The sequence below is a fragment of the Thunnus albacares genome, chromosome 4 (assembly GCF_914725855.1).
Source record: "Thunnus albacares chromosome 4, fThuAlb1.1, whole genome shotgun sequence".
In the NCBI taxonomy this organism is placed as follows: Eukaryota; Metazoa; Chordata; class Actinopteri; order Scombriformes; family Scombridae; genus Thunnus; species Thunnus albacares.
In genome coordinates this window covers 9,840,233-9,857,459 of record NC_058109.1, presented here as the reverse complement: position 1 = coordinate 9,857,459, position 17,227 = coordinate 9,840,233, and the positions used below count along the sequence as shown (strand labels likewise).

At 40.5% G+C, this 17,227-nt stretch overlaps 1 protein-coding gene across 4 annotated transcripts in view; it reads left to right on the top strand.

Moving 5' to 3' along the window:
- Window positions 1-11,196, top strand: part of ephb2b (eph receptor B2b) — a 126,548-nt gene extending 115,352 nt beyond the window's left edge. For all 4 annotated transcript variants that reach the window (XM_044349073.1, XM_044349071.1, XM_044349072.1 and 1 more), the window contains exons 12-16: window positions 1,703-1,918; window positions 2,461-2,610; window positions 3,812-4,005; window positions 4,906-5,061; window positions 7,192-11,196. In XM_044349073.1, the coding sequence (XP_044205008.1) occupies window positions 1,703-1,918; window positions 2,461-2,610; window positions 3,812-4,005; window positions 4,906-5,061; window positions 7,192-7,300 (825 nt within the window). In that variant the 3' untranslated portion in view covers window positions 7,301-11,196. The remainder of the gene's footprint in view (window positions 1-1,702; window positions 1,919-2,460; window positions 2,611-3,811; window positions 4,006-4,905; window positions 5,062-7,191) is intronic.
- Window positions 11,197-17,227: the final 6,031 nt, after the last annotated feature.

The window sequence follows — 17,227 nt, the reverse complement described above, 5'->3', positions numbered from 1 at the left end:
TGTGTGTATGTAGATGTTTGCTAAACATATTTGACAGCACATTGTATTCAAAACAACAGGGAACCTCTGCGGCACCTCACGGTGACAGTTTATGACAACAATTGCTGACAGTGTCAAAGCCTCTGAACATGGTTTGTGTCTTCTCTGAGGTGATTGCTGAGTGGTTGTTTAAAATGGTCACTGCAGTTTGTACTCAGCTGCTGGTGAAGGATTGTCTGCTCTGCTGCTCCTGCAGAAAAACCTGCAAGGTGGAGAGAGCGAGGGAGTAGAGGGGACAGATTAAACAGAGCCGACTGGTATCTGGATTCAACCATAACCAGAGAAAGTAAAGAGAATGAAAGTCTTTGATTTAAAATATTATTTTCACATAAATCACACTGGACCTTGAGTTAAACATTTCTACAAATTCCTGGATACTTTTTCCAGCTAACCCGACCCCAAAGACTTTGGAGGAATCTTTCCAATTAAAGTATATGCAAACACAGCACACAGATTAGGTGGCAATGTGTATTTGTGAGAAAGGTTTCATGAATAATGCATTCTGCTTAATTGCTGTGGTACACGAGGAGGAGCAGCTTGACGTGAGGAGAAGCATCCGCTTGGCTAATGAGCAGCAAAGTGTTTTGAAAGAGAAATAGGGTAGTGGAGCAGTCATGCAGACAGTTAATATGGCTGTGCTCAGGGCCCTGCTTGCCTGCCCTTCCAATTCCCTCTCTTGGTCTTTCCGTCTGTCCACACCCAGCCCTGCACTCCCATGCGCCATTCTCTGGAATCTTCTGTTCTCCGGGCGTCGTGGTGGGTGGTGGAGAGAGTGCAGGTGTGCGCAGTTGGAGGCACAGCTGCACCACTGCTCCAGACGCTCCCCATGCATGGGGTAAAGCCCTTTACCAAACCGTGGAGGGGAACAGCTGTAGACAGCCAGCTAGACCCAGCTTAGCCTGGCCCAGCCCTGCACAGACCATTTGAGCACAACCCAAACCTCTCTGTTAGTGTCCTGCAGGGCTTTTTCAGAGAAACTGATACTTCAAAGTAACTTTTCTACATGAAATTCATATGGGTTGGGTTTCAAGTAGATCTGAAATTAAATAATCATGATAATAATGATGATAATTGGGATTTGACTAAAATGAGTCAAGTGTGAAGTGTGAATCAGTTTTGTAACATTGTTAATATGGGGCGCATGGATGATGAGTTCCACCAACCAACAATTGCAAGAGAGAAAATCATAGAATATTACTGAGTGAAACAAAAACCTTTTAAGTCCCTATTTGTAGAATTGTAATGTGATTATAGCATCTTACAAATTCTGATTGCAGAAGGTTTTGTTTAGAAAAATGAGACAATCCCCAACAAAACTGTTGCTTTCAGCCCTTCAGCCCGGTCTTTTTTTTACATCCTAACACTAATGCAGCACACTAACAAAGAAATATCGGAAGGTCTAGATAAGACAGGGCAAGGTTGATGCAAAGCAGAAGAATAATCAACAAGCCCCAAAAACCCACATTTGATAGTCAAATCAAATGATGGAGTCCATTATCTTTTTGGATCTTTGGCTGAAATTAGAATATTAAAATCCATCCTGATGGCCTGAGAAAGTACTGAGGGTCGATTATTGTCAGGTGACCCAGAGTTTCTAGGAACGCCTCCTATTTCTGAACCACTCCATGCACTTATATCATAACACAATATGTCTGTTTTACAGCAAAATGATGGGCAGTTTACTGTGATCCAACTTGTTGGTATGCTACGAGGCATCGCTTCAGGGATGAAGTACCTCGCCGACATGAACTACGTGCACCGTGACCTTGCTGCCCGCAACATCCTGGTCAACAGCAACCTCGTGTGCAAGGTGTCGGACTTCGGCCTCTCGCGCTTCCTGGAGGATGATACATCAGATCCCACCTACACTAGTGCCCTGGTGAGAAACCTTCAAATCCTCCTCACAACACACAGTGAGACTCACTCAGTAAATGTGGGTCAGTCTTCACAGATAAACGATTTTTACATTTGTAGAGAGCAATATTGGGTATAATTGGGAAAAGTTTTTACCATACATGGAAAAATAAATGCTAGAAAGTTTTATATAGTTTAGCTTAAGTGAGTTTAATATGTTATTTTGTGAGTGAGAACTTGCCCAACACTATCTGAGCTGCCAGGTCGATAATCCAATTCTTCGAAGGTTTTATTTAACCCAGGTCTGACGTACACACTTCACTGCACTCCCACACTCTTCTCCCTATCAAGACAAACATCACCCCTTCACCTGTTCTTCCCTTCCTCCTCATCCAGTATTTCATATACCACACTTCACTCCCAGGGGTTTTGTGATATCCACCTCCCAGTTTGGATTACCGTCTGCATTGTTGCAGTGAACGTTGTTTCTCTCCGGAGCCAGGACACTGTGACGGTTAGGTTTCGGTCTCGCTTCCCTCACTGAGGTTGTGCCCTTTGTTTTCACAGGGAGGGAAGATCCCTATCCGATGGACTGCCCCTGAAGCTATCCAGTACAGGAAGTTCACCTCTGCTAGTGATGTGTGGAGCTACGGGATCGTCATGTGGGAAGTCATGTCCTACGGAGAGAGGCCTTACTGGGACATGACTAATCAAGATGTATGTATTTAACTGGTCTATAGTCATTATTGTAATTGCTTTTTGTTTTTTGTAATTTTCGTTCTCAAGCATCTTGCTTTTGAAACAGTGCGTCACTACACACGGTCACTTTTACTTCAAGAGTTTCATTACAGCCTCAAACCCCTCAGAGATACATTTTGTCATTGTATCTGCTTTCCCTTAGCTAAACAGCGGCTTTCACACATGGGTTTTATATGAAAATTCCCCCACACTCACCACAGAGACATAATCAGATCATTTGAAATGCACGGCAGTGCTCAGTGGACAAATTCTGCTCTTGACTGGAGCCTCCATTTCCTATCTCCCTCTGGGTAGCGGAGGAGAGAGCAAATTATGGGGAGAGAGATAATGAAAATAGTTTCAAATTGAAAGTGAGAACACTAATGTGCTAAGAGGGACTGAGGACCTCAACGGTTATCTTATTAGCAGCTCCAGATAGTGTTTCTGCTCCATCGGGGTCCTCGTTTGGGGGTCTCATGAATGAGATTAATCTGGGTCTGAATGGAGCTCCTTTAATGGCCCTGATAATGAGCAGGGGATTGTGCGTCCTCGTCACAAGTGTCCTCCAGGTTGTTCCACTCTGTTAACCGTGCACCACCTCTGTGTGCCCCCCGACCAGCATCATCACTGGCCTAAGTCAGGGATATCTTTAAAGTGGCTTTATGGAGAGAGAGTGTTAAATACTTTGTAAAAGCCAGAAATGAGGTCACCGCTGGCAGAGTTCAGGTGGAAATGTGAAGTTGTTGGCATAAGGTTTATGTTCTCAATGACCTAAGTGGTGTTTAACAACTCTTCACATGCAGAACTAATGTGGTGATTTGTACACAAATATATCTTTATACATTTATTTTTAAGCAATAACTATAATTGAACAGATTTGACTGGTAGGCGATAACACACAGTAATGGCTACAACAGTTGTTGTCACCACATGGTGAGAGGCACAGATGCTCTTGTTATGTGTTCATCAGAGGAGACAGCAGTAATGCCAATATTTACTTCATATCACTGAGATGATGTGAAAGTCATTGCAGTTGAGGATATCATCCAAAAACTCAGTAACCAACATGTACTCACGGCATCTATACATCGGATCATACGCTATCCTTTTTCCATCAATCCACTTCCTCTTTTTTTAGAACTTCATAGCAACCCTTAAAGATCTGTGTCTCCCCCTGCAGGTCATCAATGCCATAGAGCAGGATTACCGACTGCCCCCACCCATGGACTGTCCCAGCGCGCTGCACCAGCTAATGTTGGACTGCTGGCAGAAGGACCGCAACAACCGGCCCAAGTTTAGCCAGATCGTCAACAACCTCGACAAGATGATCCGTAATCCCAACACGCTAAAGGCCATGACCCCGTTATCTTCAGGGTGAGTGGTTGGAGGGATGATCAGATTTGTTGTATGTGATTTGCTTGTTTGCAGTGTCTTTCAGTCAGTTAAACTCGTAGTCATAATATATGATAGTCTGGTGTTAAATCTGTCTTTTCCATCTCTGTGTTCTGTCTTTCACTGTCTGTGCGGTATCTGCATGTGTGTTTTATCAATGCATCTATGCGGTATCAGCGTATCATCTCTGTAGGCATCCCACAAGACAGACCTTTGGTTTTAGCGTCATTTCACATTGATGTGGATAACATCTAGGACAATATAATGCATCTGATTTTCTCTCTACGTCAAGGCTTTCCGCTTTCTAACAGGAAATTCATGCTCCTTCTTCAGTGCCATCCGTGGCACAGTTCACTTTTGCCGAACACAGTGTCTCTTGTTTCTCCTGGCGCCGAGCGGTTATGTAAATTAAAGCCTTTTGGTTTGATAGATCAAATCCTTCCCACGAATGCTTTAGGCGAGTCCTGGATTGAAGCAGTTGTGCAATTTTCAAAACAAAACATTTTGAAGCGTTTCTGCTCTGGGTGTTAGTTTCCTTTGAGAGCCAGGGTTTACTGATTTCCATTATCCCCGTCTGTACTTTCATTTGTGGTGGAGTGCAGAACCGAGGGCCAGATTTTCCACAGACACTGAGTGGATATATTGGCTCCCTGAAGCCTATCACTTCATTTGGAAAATACACTTTATGAGAGATCAGTTTGGAAAATATTGGTTCATGGATAAGGGCAGTAGGCTTCTCTGAAGTTCTGTCTAGCCTTTTGAAAATGTAATGTAATAATTCATGTTTGAATCACACACAGGTGGTCTGTACTGGCTATGATGTTACAACTGTCTCTTTGTATTATCATTATTCTTAATGAATCCTGCTTGTGTCCCCCTCAGTGTTCATCTCCCTCTCCTGGACCGCAGCATCCCAGACTTCTCCAGCTTCAGCACTGTGGACGAGTGGCTGGATGCCATCAAGATGGGCCAGTACAAAGACAACTTTGCCAACGCCGACTTTTCCACTTTTGATGTGGTGTCCCAGATGACCATGGAGTAAGTGCTGATTATTCTTGTCATTCTGGGTCTGATAAGCAAACCTGAACAAGCACCAGACTCTGCCTCTGGCTCGTTATAAAAGACGCTAGCTGCACTGTATGCAATTAGCAGATCATAATATTTCAGTTGCTGAGCAGTGAGCACAATAGCTTGAAGCCATAACAGTGCCCTTTATTCTCTGCCATGTGTTTAGCAGACCTCTCTTTGACCTCCATTTACCTACTGAGAAGAAACATTGGAATATGGTGTTGATTAGCCAAAGAAATTAGAAAAAAATCATCCTACCATGCAAGATATAATCATGTTAAGAATGCCACCTGTAGCGCAAAAGATAAAAATCATTTCCTGTCTATCACAAGTTAGAGATTAAACCACAGAGATCTTTAATTTGTTTGAACAAAACAGGTGGTTGTGTGTAATCTAATAAGTATGATTACTGTTTATAATAGCGCCTAGTCCTACCTTTTTTCTCCAGCCAGCGCGGAGACGGTGAGGGAGTTCAGACGCACGTTCTAGTTCATACAAACAAACAAATTCCTCACGGCGTTTTATAATCCACAACAAAAGAAATAGGAACTACTGTCCTTGTAAATATAACTGAAAAGCAGCAATAAGCTTCACAGTAGATGCCGGTGTGTGAGAATCAGCCTAGATGTGAGTTCAAAGTAGCAGTGTAATCCTATAAAAGCTTTATAATAATATTCTTCTTCATTTCTTTCTTTATTCTTTTTTTTTTATTCCTATGTGACCAACAGGTTCTTGGTCTAACAAAACTTTACTTGGCTCAGGAATCAATGGTGGTCAAGAAACTGTTTGCTGCCATCCTCATTCAGGCTTCCTATTCTAAATCCCTCCCTCATGTAGGCCTTACTTCCTTTTAATAAGGGTTCACTATCCTGTGGGCCTTACTGAGTAGCCTAACCAGCCGACAATACACAGTGTTTCCCCTATAATTGTACAGGCCTGGCAAGAACCCCCACCAGGCCAAAAAAATCTTTCTTTTAATGCCAAAAAAGCCAAATATCCATTCATTTGGGGGCATCTCTGTGCAGCACTGTCCAGAAATGTGAGTCAACCTCTGTGTCATTGCCTGGGAAACTCTGAGTAGCATAGCTCCTTTTAAGGATTAGGGCAGTGCGTCATGTGTGTGCGTAGCGAGTGAGTGTTTGAGCGAGTGCTAGCAGCAGGAAAAGGTTAGCAGTAAGTTGTCAGTCTGGCAGTAAATTTACACTATAGGCTACAGTGTGTCAGTTAATAAATGCTGCAGCTTCTCTAGACAAAGAAAAGTCACATCTGTTGTTTCCCCAACAGCTGGAAAAGTGAAGGGGGTTAGCCCCGAAGTTAGCAACAATGGGTTAGCCTAACCTGACAACGCTAAACACAAAAACAGAAAACAGAGAAATGTGTGGCTGCTGAGTCCCAAAGACTGCCACCTCCACCCCAGAGCAACATAGGAGAAGCACCGATGCATATAACAAACTGAATAAACATACTGAATTGGCTCTAACACTGTTGAGATTCAGCATTAGGAGAGAGGAAATTAATCGTTTCATGGATAAGATTCTGTGCAACAAGATTGAATAAGTGTAGTTTCCATGAGCTGATGCCACTGCCTTCTTATAAAGAGCAACATGCTGTTTATTTTCACGCTTTGTTTGTAACAATTTGACTTCTGCGATTAATATTGTCTGTAAAAGACTTGGGTTCTGTGAATATTGTGAATTTGAAATTCACAGCATTTGTTTTGTATGAGATGGGTGGGGTTTACCACAGAAATCAGGAAGTTCGTCACAGAAAAACACACTAAACTGGCATTCAAGCATTTTTCTGTGATTATATAAGCTTTCTGGTCTTCAAGATTGATGAAGACGCAGCTGTTTCTCAGCAAAATGATCCATGCATGTGTTGCTTACTGTCATCTGTTTTATATATCCTCCCTACTGTTTTCTGCTTCTATATGTTATAATGCGACAAAGGGTTTTTATGCTTTTATTTCCAATTTCTTACTTTTAACCAATGCCATGCCATCATTTTTAATGCATTTTAGATAGATAGGCAGATGGATTCTGAGAGAGTGTTCGTCTGTGGTAACGTCAGTCTAACATCTGCTTCTGCCTCTCATCGCAGTGACATCCTGAGGGTTGGTGTGACGTTAGCAGGCCATCAAAAGAAGATCCTCAACAGCGTCCAGATGATGCGGGCACAGATGAACCAGATCCAGTCAGTGGAGGTTTGACCCTCCCGAGCAGAGCAGAGGGAAAAAAAAAAAAAAGACGGTCAGGATGCAGGGCTCTGGGTGCGGAGGATGGAGTGGATGTTTTTTCGCGTGACAGTGTGTCTGGTCTTCCCACCAGACTACCATTCATCCCCCGTTCCCCTCTCCACTTCCCTCTCTCTTCCTCTTGTCCCCTCACCCTAACTCTCCCTCCATCCTTGGGATCAGCTATGGAGAGTTCTGGAAACAAAGTCCATGTAATGAGGCATCAGACGGCCCACAGCCGACCCACTTTTGGAGCCAGAAACATGGGAGGTTAGAAGTGACTAGCAACACATTTTTCAATCTTCCACCAATTTTCATTTGATGCTGAACATTTATTTTTTTGGTTTGTTTGTTCTGATAATTTTGTAAAGAATTTTTTTAAAGAAAAAAAAAAGAAAAACTGAGAAAAGGCAAGGAGTTTATCTAAATTTATAGATGATATAAGGTTGTACACTAGACGAACTGAGTAGGAAAGCTACCCTTTAAAAGGGCAAAAAAAAAAAAAAAGAAAACAAGGAAGAGTTGAGGAGACGAGCCCATCCTCAACAAGGTGTGGATATTGTCTTTGTCGTTTTTAATTTTGAACATTATGAGGAAACACAGTGTACTCTGTGGCCTTTTTTGAAAGGCAAACTGCAGAGGAGACTGAAGAACCCGACTTGCACTCCCAACTGTTTCACCAGGAGAGAAAAATAAAATAAAAAACCATGAAATGGTTTTGGCATAGACTGATGTCAAAAACATTCAGACTGACAATTCACACCAAGAAATCAACACTCAAGAAAAAAAACAAACTTTTTTTTTTTTTTCTCATTGCAAGTAATTTTCTATATTGTGTGAAATTTTTGTGATGAAGATTCCCTCTCACCATGCTTCCTCTCACTATAGACAAATGATTATTTTGTTTCCACAGTGAAATATTCACAGCCTGCCAAATAGAACTCTTCCCTTCTTGCACCGCAGTCATGATCCTGTACTGTACATATCAGATGCACTCGACCTGCCGTAACGTGATGACTCAGAAACAATTACTCAGTTCAAAAGCAGAAGAATTGACTACAGGGAGGATTTCCTTATTTTGTGGAGAAAAAAAAAAAAAGCTTGGGGAAAAATAAAAAACGTAAACCAACTTCCCACTCAGATTCAGACAAGAAGAAACAGGTTCTACTGTTTACATCATCGTGCACATACAGACAGAATCTCCTGCGATAGCATCGTCCCTCATATTATTCATCTCCAATGCCGTCTGTGCATACGTGCGCATGTTGCACACGCATACCACGTGCACAAAGCAGTCGCTCCTGAAGCGTCGGGTCTCGTGTTTGATAGCATGCTGAGTGAGTGGTTAATTTCACAGTGCTTTGATTTGCTGCAATTACTAGAAGTCTGTTTGGTAAGAGCTTGGATTTGACACACGTTACGGAGTATAATGTGGCTGCATTATATTCTGTGTTTCTTCTTCTTCCAGTTTTCCTTTTGAAAAAACATTTTTATGTTTAAAGTATTAAAGTTTTGATACCACACTTACTTTACACACGCAGTCATGAATAGGCTTTACAATCAGGCGTTTGTTGAATTGAAAACAAAAATGCAATGTGTTATATTATTGCAATTTCTGTATGGATATTATTGAATTGTTATTATTATTACTTTTAGATTTTTTTCTGCACTGAGTCTACTGTTTGACTCCAACAAACACTCTGGATCTTCCATCAATGCTTTGATTTTTTTTTTTTTTTTTCTTTTTGAAACATGAATCATGTTGGTGCACAAAACCATGTAGATAAACAGCATTTTTCTGTAACAGGTTTTGATTTCATCTTATAGACGGTATATACATTTATTGTATGGTTTCCTGTGAAAAACACTGTCTCATGAGTACAGAGCTGTCAATCATTGTTTGTGTTGTCGTCGGTAACCTGGTGTAAAGGTGATGGGGGAGGGGTGGGGGATGGAGTTTGTAGCAATGTTGTGATTCCCTGGAGAATCAGGCAGGAGTTCATGTATACAGCCAGAAAATGATATCAGCAGTGCAGAGCTCCTACTGGGCTCCGCTCCGAGACCTGACAGCCAGACATGAGTGTCCAGCTGTGAGCCATCGGTCAGATGTGTCCGGTCACAGCGGGGCGGCCGCACCCCGATCACAGCCACTCTGTCCAGGCACTGATTCCCTCTCTCTTTCCCTTGATCACATACATGCCTGTCAGCCACCTGTCTGCCGCTCCCACTGATCTCCACACAGTCGGCTTTCAGCAGTTGTCTGGTCTTGTCTTGGAGAGTTTAAAGACATCAACAGCGGCGGGCAAACTGACACTCATCAGTGGGGCAGTTGTTTTATGTCTTGTCCTGATGCTGCATGCCACTGAGTATGTGAAAAAAAAAAAAATTCCTCCAGATTGGACAATGCTTCCATGTTCGCTTGTACCAAATCCTCACATCATTACGTGAGTTTTTGTGGCGTCACTACACAGCTTTAGCACCAAAGCCCCGGTTAGAAAATGTTGGAAACTTCAAGTTTCCGAACCCCTGTGATCCTACCTGTCATTATCCCTGGCTGCCCAGAGAATTTAGGGCCAGGAGTGGAAGGATTTTTATTCTCTTTCTGCTCTATAATCCTCTCCTTGGTTATTTTCATCTGCAGTGCAACACATCAGAACGAATATCTCCTTGGAAGCTTTTATAACATATGAAACTGGAGGAGGAGAATCATGAGCTGTTAGTCATAACTGCAAAAAGCGAGTGAGAAGGGATGCTGTGACCTAAATGCCACTGATGCCAACATGCAGTTTGCTTTTTCAACCGAGCTTTAGACTGTCTTCCTTTTCCATTTCTCAATACTTACCAGCTCATCAGTTTTATTTAGTGAGGCTGTATGCCTTTGCATGGTACGGCAAATATTCCGTCATCAGGAAAAATACTTAATGTTGTTCAAGCAATGAATCTAAAGTATACACAAGGCTGGGGAGTTTTTTGCTCCAGCCCCATTAAAGCTCATTCAGATGCTTCACCATCGACGCTGCCAAGACTTTGAGTTATTAATCAAGCAATTATCCCTGAACTATGGTTCAAGGAACTACTAACCCTTCAGAAGGAGTTAGACAAAAAGCATTCTCTTCGTGGCAAGACCGTATGCAGCGTAAAATCAGCTTCAGCACTATTCTACGTCTAGAAGTAAGTACGTCTGCCCTTAAAGGTTTTGTTTTCCATTTCATCTCAAGGAGTTTAAGAAGACCTTTTGGTTGAATGTGGAGTGTTTGAAAGCACTGCATGAAGTATTTATGTATCTTATGATTTTGATGGCACAAAAAAAAAAAGAAGTATTGTCGCAGTTCAAGAAGAGCAAAGATCATTGGAGAAGAAATTGCTGCACTTATGTCAAGTGTTTGAAGTGATTTTGACATCCTTTTAGACAGCAGGCCGGCTACTTTAAACCGAGGCCCAAGCTGTAAAAAAAAGCTCTTGTGTCCAATGTTAGACTATTAAAAAATGTATAGAAACCAAGTTACTAATTCATCTGGTACATTTTTTATGGTGGGAATACTTCTACTGTAATATATATTTTTACCCAGCATGGTGATTATTCTTTTAGCACCTCCTTTAAATCAGACTGAATATTGCATTTAAGTGAAATTATCGTCCATTACTGTCAATGGTTTTCACAGTACAGGAGTGCAGTCAGATATATTTTAATATTGGATCACGGGGAAATTTAAATCCACTGTTTGTCAATTCAAGATTTGTGAATACAGAGAGGCATTTGTGCTGTTAATTCAGTTGCTTATTTCCCTCTGAAAGCAGTTGTTCTCTACTGTTACACTTTTCAGAAACAGTATGCATTGTTTAACTTTACATATGTAGTTTTATTGTAAATTTTACAGCACCAAAAATATGCCATCAGATTCCAGCTTCTGTAGTTAGAGACCTTTTTACAGTTTTCCTCTGAAAATCGAAGTAGATTCCACGTGGTTGTAACGCTCATGACGATTTCACACGTTTGCCTACTGCAACTTTGAGCAAAACATACTGTACTTTCTCCTCCGACATCTGTGAAGCAAAGTAAAACCAGTCAGCCCTGCCCTCATCGTGTGCCAATTTTTTGAAGGACAGAGGAAAACCGTTAAGTCTCAGTGTTACAGTTACATGATAGTGTGCATAAACATGAGCTGTGCCAGGTTTGTAGCCCCTCAACTACAGCATGGTCAGAGCAGAGGTCTGCCTCCTGTTGTGGCTGACAGAAAATGGCTCCTGTTTAATGGCTACAGCACAAAGCACCAGAGCGCCCTCTACTGCTTTGGTGGTCAAATGTAGCCCGTGGGATCGACGTTTTCAGGTCCAAATAGTCTGTGAATGCTGCAGCGGGCAGAGCTCCAGTGTCCAGGACACTTCAGCAGGCTGCTGATGGACAAATACTGGCTGCTGCTCAGATCTCGCCTGTCTTTCCCTCTGTTGGACAAACTTTTCTACCACTACAGCAACCCTGCCACCTGTGTTCCCCTTTATGACCCAATGTTCCCTTTGTTTCCCCCCTCCCTCCCTGCCCCAGGACCCCCCTACTACCATTCTGGCTGTTGGTTAGTTCAGGCGGGGGATCTCCATGTGTTCCCCCCGGTCCGTCAAAGCCCACATTGTAGACCAGTGCCGGTTCAGACCACTGTGACTGATGTGGGAGACCCTGTATTTCTGTATAAATGTATATTGACTGTAACCCTGTGAATGATGTAACAATTTCATTATTTGTAATATTGTCATTGGTTTATTTTCTAAAAATGGAAAGCCCAACTTGACTCTCCTCAATAAAAAAATAAGATCTGTTATAAAACAGTAATGAGTTTTTGATTACTGCTCTCTTAATTTGATTTTTTTAATATTCTAACTGTAAATTACCGAGAGTTCATTATGTAGTATTGCAACCATAAAAGAAATGGGGCAACCACTATTTCTGACATAAAGCAAAGTAATGGTGACTAAAGTTTATTTAGTAAAGTTTTTCATTGTTTGCATAGAATTAAAACATGGCCAACTAATAAACTATATCAAACATGAATAACTGACATTTAAATATTACTTGAAAGGCAACTATAAATAAAAATATACTGTAATTTGCTGAATTTATTAATGAATTAATAGATATATACTCTAGTTTTACTACAACACTTATGCATGTAAATAGTTTTTCTTTTAAATTAAGTGATAATGATAATGATGCTGATTATTGAACATTATATGTATATATATATGTGTGTGTGTATATATATATATATATATATGATAGTACTCTACCATTTTTTTTATCATTACTATTAGTATTAAGAACAATAGTATATGCAAACTATGAATTATATATATATTTTTAATTAAAAATGTTAAATAAATCAATCAGTTTCAAACAGGATGTTTTCCAGCTCATATGCAAATTATGCTTAGAAAATTTACCTAAGAAATAATCAAAACTCTTTTAAGTTCTGTAAGTATATACAATTTTAAAAAAAAAACATTTTAAAAATACTGAAACATGGTGCACAGCTCAGTGGATTTATCATCAAAGCTGGTCGGGTTAAAAAAAAAATTTTCCCACTGTGGAACATTATTGCTTACAGCACAATTTTCAAATACAAATTCCTAGTGTAAATAATGAGTGGTATATATCCATTTCATCACATTCCACAAATTCAACATTGCATAAAGTACACATAATATTGGACTTACCAAAAAAAAAAAAAAAAAAAGCAGACGCAATTTCTTGCATAGATCATTTTTGAGGTCAAATTTGAACATTTGAGCTAGCATCACTTCTCTCAGTGTATCCCCAGAGCCAGACTTCTGCACATTGTTCTGTGGTTTTATGTCAGAAGTGATTTGACCAACAGTGCTGCCGTCTCTCCACAGCTCAGTTTCTTGAGTGGAAGTCAGGCTCCCTTCACCTTGCTCTGAGATTTTGAGACCTCATTAGCGGCCGACGCGTGAAAGGCTGGAGACCTCAGCGTGACCCGGTGGAAAAAGGCGCGTGTGTTAAAAGGTTTATCCTATGAGCAGGAGAGGAGGGGTTCAGGAGTTCAGTGGAGGGGGACCCCGCTGGCACGGCTTTCTACTGCTAGTCTCGACCACCCGTAAGTCCCCCACCGACCCTTTCACCTCCCCTTACACCTTGATGACTCTGGGCCCAGCACGGGCAAGCATGGGAACAAACTGGGAGAGGGTTGTCATCTGAGCCCTGACGATCATAATGTACAATGGAGGGAGGAAAAGAGGGTGTGAGGGGGGATTACGGGAGCGTTATGTGACTGATTACATGTCAAACAGTAGCAGAATTTTCAGGTTCATGCGGCTACCAGGAGCAGCCAAAAACTTTCATTTAGGAATCTGTCCAACGAAAGGTGTATTTCAGTTGTAGGTCAGAAGACAAAGATGTTTTATTATTTTTGGAATGATGTGTAAAGGTGCCTGCAGTCCTCTAATATGCATAGGACTCATAATTCATAGCTACGGCCCTGTGCTCATATCATTTTTACTCTTCTTTGAGCCTGAAGTGTGTTATAAACAAATACAGAATAAAATCAATGACAAACAAGCTATAGTCATGCTATTACATGTGTCTCAAAGATGATTTACTGATTTTACTTACTGTTTTAATAAAATAATTTAATATGACCTGCATTTTCTTTTGTTTACGAAATGTAATTCCAGGAAATGAAGATGATGTGTATTTTTTAAATTCATCCTCTAGAATGTGTGAAAATGTTTCACACGTTCAAAGAATTTCCATCCATCGATCCATTTATACACCACTACGTAATCTCTCGGAGGAAATTAAACACGAAAAAATCTCCAAAACACTAAGCTGTTTATTAATGCTCCAGCAACACCCTCAAACCCACTGTTTGAAGGGAAATAGCAGTAATTGGTGGTAAACCAATTACTTATTTATGATGGTTTACCGCCAGTTTTACCACTTCTGGAAAACATCTGGACCAAACAAACCAAAATGAGTAACTGGATAATAACGGGTTTTTCACTTTCTAATAAAACATAAAGTCAGCAGTTAGAAATGTTAATAAGTTTTTAATTGATGGAATTTGGTCCAGATGTTATGCAGCCCTTTTCCAGAAGTTAGATGGTGGATTGGTGTGTCGCAGGGGTCCTGATGAATTTAAAAGCAGGTAAAACTAAAAGGAAAGTTGCTGGAGGAAGATAAACACCAACCAACATGATTTGTTTTTTATAGCCTGTCTAATTTAAACACTGCTCTCACAAATGCCTTATTACTGGTGTAATTAATAAATGCTTATTAACGTCAATAAACAAGTAGTAACAATTTATAAACCATTAAAAAAACAAACTTATTTATGTATAAATATACATGTATTAACCTTTAATGAAGAAATAAGTGAAAGAAAAATCTATAAAGTATGCCTGTACCAATATACTTAAAGGCATATATTAGACCTAAAGCATATGTTTTTCAGGTTTGACAACCATCCATAAGGTTGGTGCTGTGGTTGCTCGTCTGTGTTGCAGCAAATGTCCACGTTCACCAGACAGTTTTGGAGGCAGGAGGTCACAGCAAATTTTCCATCACGGTGGCTGTGAGATGAAAAACTGAACGTGGCCACCGAGGACATTATAGGGCCAATGTGAGCCAGTGAGGAAGAGTTCACCGGCTCATGTTGTGTAGAAAAGTCCTCCAAATGGGTCAGAACTGTCACAAGTCATTTCCATCATGTCCAGCTCTGAAACATGATGGAGAGTGGAATTAGAATGAAATAAGACATAGCAACTCCTCCGGGCACAGAAGGAATGGATCTGCTTACCATACAATTGCCCTTAATTGGCAAGAAGCTTAAAAGTTCAACCCCAGGAGCCAGATTTTAAGAGAGTTACGAGACAGTGGCTAATGCAGCACAGACTGCTAAAAGACCCTTTGCTTGGATTGATGAATTAATGCATCCAAGAAATCTGGACATCTGGGCTTGGGCGAACGGAGAATTACATCCAACTCTAACTGGATTCAGGCTCTGCCTAATACAGCCCAGCAGTTACAGTAAATAAGAATGAAAGGTTAATGTGGACCTTGCAGGGACCTTGGTTGTAAATAAAAACCATGTTTGATCCAAACTGTACACTGTTCTAGCTTGGCAGGGAGCTCGCAGTAACTTTAAAACAGAGCCCTTTATTCAAGGACAGGAGACAGCTTTGTGACTGGTGTTAATGATAAGAAAATGAGAAGTTTCTCACTCAAAAACTGGAAAATGTGTCCTAATTCCTTAATTTTATATGCCTGTAGAGCTAATTGTAAAGACAATTATCTTAATCACTGATTACTACGATTGTTCATGTTTGAAATGACAGCTCTCTGTGATAATAAAGTGCACAAATAACCTGTCTGTAAAACACGCACCGACACAATGACATTTGTGTTACAAATGTCTACGTTCATAATAACTATGGTCATCAGAAACTAATCTGGCTGCAGAGCACAAACATCAAAGTGCAGATTGAACATTTTCATTGCGATACAGAGCGACATGTGAACTCTTGGTGACTGCTTTTAGAGTCCCTGAACCACTTTTCTTCTTAATTCCCTTCCACTTGAGTTACACAACCCACAGATGCCACATCGTGTCGGGCAGAACCAAAGGGGATATCTTACCCTCTCGCAGTGAAACGCTCACTGGGTTTTAGGCTGAGCTCCATCTTTGCCTCCAGCAGTGGGAGGGTGTAAAGCACGGAGGCAAGACTCTCAGAGAGACCGTGGCTTAGAGGGGAAAGAGAGGCATGTGTCTGATCTATAGGGCACTTTAAACCAAACTGCTTCTGTATAGCTCATTTTCACATTTTTATTTATATATATTACTGTATTATATTGAAAAAAATCTTTTAAACCATCTGAAAAAAATATGATTTAAAAAACAATTTACAGACTCTGTCAAAAATTAGGATCTATATGTTTATATTTTGCAAAAAATTTTGAGTTTGTGTGATTAAAAAATCTTGGGTGAGTCTCGAAAGCTTTAAAAAAGAATGGATCTTGCACGACATCTAGTGGTGGAAATATAACATTATATTATGCTTCTTCCTCTTGTTCTCACAATTGACATATTTCAGTATAATTGCCAGATTTACACTTTTTCAGGCTCAACTCATTCAAACATTATCACATAGAAAGGCAGAGGTATTTTTCTTTCCTCTGTACATCGTGGTAATAATAATAAAAAATAATAATAATACAACTTTTTCCATTTTCAAACTACAGTATTTCATACAAGGAGATGCAATATATGAAAAGACAGATGCAAGAAATAGGAGCATAGGGTAGTGTGGTGCAGTTGTTCATCACCATGTGCTGCTGCGAGCCGAACAGTCGACAGGTTTTCATTCCATCCAATCACCACAGCAGCTGATTTCAGTGATTACACGTCCCCTCTGTGGATGAATGTGTGTGAGTGAAATCACATGCTGGAATGAAAAACTGCAGACTCCAGGACCTCAATGCTTGATGGGAGTAGTGGGTATGGAAAGAATGAATATCAATAAAATAAAAAAAACTCTGGCATAGGTTTTATTTAAGTGTTTTGTTGTAGTTTTTGAATAACATTTTAGCAGTCAATGCCTTTAAGATCTCTCGTTTTGGAGACATTGAAGCATAAGAAAGTGCTACAGATAATAAAGGAAGAGGCAATCAATAAAGTGGAGGTCACATGTCAGTGTGTGAACATGTGACTGACAGGTAAAGATGAAGGTTGGGCTGAGTCCTTGTCCTTGTTGCTAATAAACAATTCCTCACTGGTAGAGCATTTAAGGTTAAAGGGTTAGAAGAAGAAGGAGCAGGATCTCAAATCATTTTTATAATCGGAAGCTTTTTTTCATGGTGGAGAACATGAAAAATGCTGTTTTAGCAAATCTTCA